Source organism: Peromyscus maniculatus, chromosome 15, assembly GCF_049852395.1.
Source record: "Peromyscus maniculatus bairdii isolate BWxNUB_F1_BW_parent chromosome 15, HU_Pman_BW_mat_3.1, whole genome shotgun sequence".
Taxonomy (NCBI): Eukaryota; Metazoa; Chordata; class Mammalia; order Rodentia; family Cricetidae; genus Peromyscus; species Peromyscus maniculatus.
Genome location: NC_134866.1, coordinates 8,769,522 through 8,776,016, shown reverse-complemented (window position 1 = coordinate 8,776,016; position 6,495 = coordinate 8,769,522). Strand labels below are relative to the sequence as shown.

The 6,495-nt window shown below is 44.4% G+C and overlaps 1 protein-coding gene across 5 annotated transcripts in view; it reads right to left on the bottom strand.

The window, feature by feature from the left end:
* Positions 1-205: 205 nt before the first annotated feature.
* Positions 206-6,495, bottom strand: part of Marchf6 (membrane associated ring-CH-type finger 6) — a 67,930-nt gene continuing 61,640 nt past the window's right edge. For all 5 annotated transcript variants that reach the window (XM_076551684.1, XM_076551682.1, XM_076551681.1 and 2 more), the window contains 2 exons: positions 6,050-6,185; positions 206-3,592 (listed from right to left, as the gene is read on the bottom strand). In XM_076551684.1, the coding sequence (XP_076407799.1) occupies positions 3,502-3,592; positions 6,050-6,185 (227 nt within the window). In that variant the 3' untranslated portion in view covers positions 206-3,501. The remainder of the gene's footprint in view (positions 3,593-6,049; positions 6,186-6,495) is intronic.

The window sequence follows — 6,495 nt, the reverse complement described above, 5'->3', positions numbered from 1 at the left end:
CTTCTCTGGTATTTGGACAATGACCTAAAACGGTTTCTGACATGCACTTAGCAGTCTCCATCACAAATTGAAGGCTCATGGCATGAAGACGCAGGAAGGGGGCAGCTTCAGCCTGTGGTACAAGCAAAGAGGCCTCACTCCACTCAGCAGTGCGCTCCCCACTTAGGTTCAAAGTAAACACACACAACCAAAAAGAAAACAAGGCTACAACTAACATTCACTTTATTCAATTCTGTTCTCTTAACTCAGAAGGCAACAAAGGACCACATAAAAAAGGGAGCATTTTTGAATATATGTACATAAAATTGGTCTGGGTACAGGCGTCACGGTGATAGAAAATTGACATCCCACATCACTAGTGCTCTAGTCCACTCCTACAACAGACACACCGAGGCCTTAGTCATTCACTTCCATCTACGGCACACCAGGACTGTCAGGATTACAAAGTGAGGCACCCATACAGACAGGGGTGGAAACACACAGCACCACGGTACTGTCTACCCTTATACTAAAGCCAAAGCCACTGTTGGAGAGTGTTTGAAAAAAGCCCTCACTCATGACAGCTGTTTAAAGATTTGACACAGCAGCGACACGCTGAAAACAGAATATCTGATTGGCAGGGCAAATTAAGTGTGTGGATACAGGGCAGCTTAAGCAAAGAACTTAGAGACCCTTCACAAAAGAGGTCTTTAGTAACACTTCAGTGGTACTCTGCTTCGTCTTTTCCCTTGATAATGACTGAACAGTTAAGATTCTAGGCTTGTTTTAAACAAGAACTTTGAATGTCACAATGTAAAAGCGAGGCATCACAGACTAGCCTGATACCCTCCATCCTGGAGAGGAAAGGAGAAAGCTACTTCGCAGCACCGTGCTGACAAGTGCCAGAGTTCTTGCTTAAGGGCACCAGCTCCTGTGTCTGTAAACACAACAGTGTAGAAAAATCCAAATGCATCTTCTGTGTTTGTCTTAAAAATTCATCTGTTCAACCTAAACTTAAGAACCTACTTTAATGGCACATCTGTGCAACACAGACGACATGCCTAATAGATAAATTCATCAGTGGAAAGTTACTGTTACTTGTGTGAGGGGAAGGACGATCTAAGACTTCACAGTATTAAACCAAATGTTGAAATAAAAATCACTTGTTCACATCTGCAATAGAGATGTCCTATCTCCTCCTTTCCCCCAGAGCACGGGAGTGGGGGTGGGGGGGCACGACTATAAACACAGAACTTTAAGGCTAGCTACACACACATTTTACACTGGCATTTTCTTCCGCTTTCATCTAAACTATTAGTACTTTGTAGTTTAAAAATCAATCCATAATTTGTTAATAGCGAACAACTATACATTTCAAACTGACCATCTGATCACTGGTCATGTAAAACTAATCCCAAATGGTGATTTGTCTTCAAATTACAAATAATAAAGCACAAAGGTCTTTCCTAGTAAACTTCCTTGAAGACTGGATTAGCCCAACACAAAATGAAGCAGAAGTCTTTAAATTCCCTGTAAAAACAGGCAGCAAATAGGAACACAGTTTCTGAACTGAGCAGTTTTCAATGTTCATGACATTGGTGACTAAAAGCTGTATGCCACCCCAGCAAACATTATGCACAATAAACCCTTATGAGGACATATCTAACTGAAAGCCCCAGGATAAAGCAGAGCTGAAAACCCTGGAGGAATTCCACAGTAAGAGAGCACAGAGTCTCCTGCCAGTAAAATGGGGGCAAATTTTGGTAACCTGTACCGTTTGTGTTTGTTTTTCAACAACACAAGGTTCATTTAAAATTTTGGAGGATTAATAATTTTAAACTTTTTGTGGTAGATCTATAAATTCTTTAAAATTAAAAATGGATCGTAAACAATGTTATATGCCCAACTCACTGACATCTTTCTCCCCAAAAGACTGGTTTTTATAGACATATCCAGGGCAGGTGTCAGGGCATTTTAAAATGCTAAGTCTTTACAGCAGGACTCAGTCTGTGAGTGAAGGGGGCTGCTGGAAGGACCTTACTTTACACACAGGAGAAAGAACTGTTACAAAGTGACAGTGTTAACACTGGATCCCATGGCAAGCACTGTTTCTGTTTCAAATATACTGCAGTTTTAAAACAAAATATTTGCTTATCACTTAGTGAATAAAAACAATAAACAAAAGCAGAACACATCGCTCTGAATATTGGTAGCTTATGTTTGGCTTTTGTACTTAAAAAGAGGGGGGGGGGGGACCAAACCTTAGACCTTCCCATCTATGGGTTTTAATACTCCATGGAATTCTTTTACAGTCTATGACAGCTTCTAACACTACCCTTACAATACACCTTCACCATTAAACACTGGGATGATGGACCAACCATCCTAGTCTCTTCAACTTCACGGCTTGAGTATTCAGTTCTCCATGATCTCACAGCACTTCTCCAATGCAACTCCTTCCTATGTAGAAGACCAGCTCAGGCTGCTTCCTTTCTACAAACAAAACTTAGTTTTATTTGCAGTTTTCCATAAACAAAAAGCTTTGGAAACTGAGATTTCCTGACGTTTTCACTGAGCCTCAGCTGTGCACACTGACTGTCGGGTGTTCCAAGCCCCACACCACAGCCTAACGTTAGCCTCCCAGCTGTCACAATGTGTCACAATGTGGGCTGTTGGTGTTATCCCCTAAGATTTCTCACCTAGCATGACACTTCTGGCCACTGCTGACAGAAAGAGCGAGCTGTATGGAAGGGGAGGAGACTAATGAAAATCTTCATTGGTAGTTTATCTAAGTATAGACATGCCCCTAACAAGCATAAAACCCCAACTCCCAATGCTGATCACTAGGAATATTAAATTATCAAAATTAAAAATAATTTCCTCATCTAGCACAACATACTATACAATATTACAAACACAGACACATGAAAACAATCGGGCAGTAGAAAATGTACAACAGCTTTGGTGTTACACGGAATAACTTCCAAACATGACTGTCTGTGAGGCACTCTGTCCATGTCCCTTCCCAGACTCCACTGCTCATTCGGCTCCTGGTAAGGACTGACGAGCCAAGGACAGGATGCGGTTACCTGGTGAGAATTGCTGGCAACACCATCAACTGTGCTCCACAAGATGTCACTCAAAGTCTCGCCTATACACTACTGCTCTGTGGCACATTTCCTGTCGAGATCACAGCAGGTCCAAAATAAAGTGACAACTAGATTTAATAAATTAATATACATTTGTTAAAGATGTACAATGCACATTCTGTTTAATCCAAGGTTTCAGGGCGTCAAGGAACTCCTATTTACACATGTACAGAGGTCAGATAGCAGTGGTGTCGGCAGATGCAGGGAGGAGCAGCAGTGCCGGACGTGCTGCTCTCTGAACGCTGAGGACACAAGTCAAGTACAGTAACTTAAAACAACGCTGAGAGATCACAGGGAGAATCTCCAAAGTGAGAAGTCCACAAAAAAGGACACGGAAAGGCAAGGAGAAGGTCAAGGAGCTGAGATAAGCACTTTATTCTTGGGACGACTGTGGAGGTGGTGTGGACGGGCCTTGCTTGCCAGATTTGCGCTCATAGTTCACCAGGCGCTGCCCCACAAGGTACCTAGAGTGCAAAAACAGGGTGGTTACTTTCCTGTATGACTGACACTCTCTCTCTCTCTCTCTCTCTCTCTCTCTCTCTCTCTCTCTCTCTCTCACACACACACACACACACTCTCTCTCTCTCTCTCTCTCTCTCTCTCTCTCTCTCTCTCTCACACACACACACACACACACACACACACACACACACACACCATTCTTGCAGGGAGCTGCCAGTGACACCTTGTTAAACGTACTCAGATCCACTTACTAGCACTCTCTCAAAAGGCAGGCCAGAGAAGAGCAAGGTGCAGCAAAGTCTTAGGTCGGGTGTGGTGTGTGGGAAAGTGCCAGAGGGTGGAGACTGCACACGATGTGCAGTGCCTTTACTGCAGTGGGGAGCTGAGGTCCAGAGTGGGTGCAGCAAACAGATGAAGAGCATTTTCTTGTTTCCATTGGTTAGGGCTCACACTACATAAGCCACCTTAGTGTTCAGATTTTAGGAAGCAGCCTACAGACATGACGGGCAAAGGGCTGGGATGTGAAAAACTCAGGACCTGAAACACTTTGGTTCTAGAGCAAAGGAGCAATGGAGGGAGCTGGTGAGACTGAATCATGTGACCGAACAGAGGAGTCTGCTAACTTACACGCTGTGAAGAGGGAAAGGCGATGGCAAACAGGGTGGGCTCTAGTTGTGAGGAACACAGTGGGGAGGCTGGAGAACCTCCACAAGGAGAGGAACATCTGCCCACCCGCAGCAGGACAGAGGAAGAGCTGCAAAGAGTAAGCAGATGTCCTGGGCCGCGACGCCTGAAGGTGGCAGGAGACAAAGCCAAGGGCATCAGCTGTCAGAGCTGGGCACGTGTATGTGGAGGCACCCGCTGCAGGCTCTGGGGCAGACCGGGGTGGGCCAGGAAAGCCATGCAGGTGCGTGCTCAGACTAGTGCATGCACGGAGCTGTCAGGCACAGAGGGCTGGGACCCCAGCTGATTTTTCAGTGATACAGGATGGTAATGTCGTGCCACGATTATTCTGAGGATAGGAAAGCATCCCACGACAAAGGCTTGGCACATGTTAAGAGGCTCAATACGGCCAGCTCTGGATTCTCACGATCATCTTCTAACCATTTCACGCATCTCTTTTCTGTCAATGCACACAATCCTCAAGACATCACTCAGCTTCTGCTGTTTATAAAGCTCACAAGTCTTACTGCTTCTGTATCCATGACCTCAGTATCTTAATTCTTTTTTCATGAAGTTAATCATTCTTTACCCCACTGCTCCCCGACAAAGCAGTGTTTTTTGAAACGGAGGATTTTATAAATGTCCTAAACTATGGTGCTATCTCGCAGAATACATGGAGCTCTATCCAGTACACATCATCACATGTACGTCACATCATCAGGATATGTCAAGAATGCGGGCGACAATGAACAAGCAAAGAAATACAAGTATATACACACTAAGTGATGGTGATTTGCTCAAGACACAAACTCATTCAATGACAGAAACAAGATTCTGAACTCATGTTCTACTCTTTCAACCTCCCTCCCTCCTGGAAGTCCATGTCCCCTTCTCTCTGTACCTCCTACAGATCAAGCTATGCCAAACGGTACATACACAGACACACAGCACATGCTAAAGAGTGCACTGGGCCACCGAATGGGAAATAAAGCGTGGACACTGGAACCCAAACCTTCTCCTCTTGGTGACACGGAAGAAGGAAGGTGGTGACGGGAGGGAGAAGGGATGACTGAGAGGGAAGAGGGAAGAGAAACAAAAATGATGCTTGAAAATACTATGATGAAGCAGTATTCTGTCTGCTAATTAAAAAATAATACACACATTAAGAGAGAGGTGAGCCCAGAGCTTGAGAAGACTGAAAAGGGTAAACATGAGGAAGGAAAGAGGTAGGAAACTCTGCAGTACTCCTACCAAAGCAGTACTTCAAAACTGACCACACTGAAAACCATCCTCTTTGATCCTGCAGGGGCACTGTCCTTTATACTCCGTCTGTCGGTACTTGTATTTGTATGTCATTACAGTTTTCAGAGACGCCTTGAACGATTTAACTTTCCTTCTTGAAAACATTTCTCTTAGTATCCTCAGAATAAGGAAGGCGGCTATGGACTCGGACTCAGACAGGCATGTACCAATGACGGGCAGCACTGTCAGCACTGACGTGATGGCTCCCAGGCCATCAGGCCCAGGCAGTTATAAACTTGCTTTCTTTGTAAGACACATGAGAGCACAGGACTCAGACTGCTCTGAAGCCATCGAAGTTCCCTAGTTTGATCCTTCCCAGGATGCCCTCCTCTCCAGCCACAAACACTCCATGCACTCAATCTGTTAGCTAACCCTGTTAATGCTACATACAAAGTACGCCCTCTTCATTTTTCTCATGGTTTATCATATTGAGCACAAAACCCACAAATGACATCACCTTAAGAGTAGCTAGATGAACAGAATTCTGGACTTACTTGTCATTTTTAATGTGTTCATAAAGGCGCTTAAACTGGCGGACCTGGAAGGACAGGATCCCCATCAACACAACGACCATCAATAAAAACGGGTAAATCCGCCGGTGGACTAAGTTCTGCATCTCCGCAGTAACACCTGGTCAACCAAACAAAGACAGTCTTATTAAAGCAAAAGAAAATGGACTAGTAGGCCTGTGGACTACGGTGAGGTCTGGCCTAGGACAGCAGAGAGACTTCACAAATGCTCTCAGACTCGAGGACTACACACAGGCAGTGAGTCTCACACTAACATCTGCTTCTTTTCTGTGAAATAACTTGAGTGCAGGTAGGTGCTTCACAAGTTTCATCAAATGCAAACATCCTGGACTCCACAAGCAGTTGGTGGTGTCATTTATGTATTTCAGCTGTATCACCATTAAAAACTGAAAATACTGTGCTTATACTAT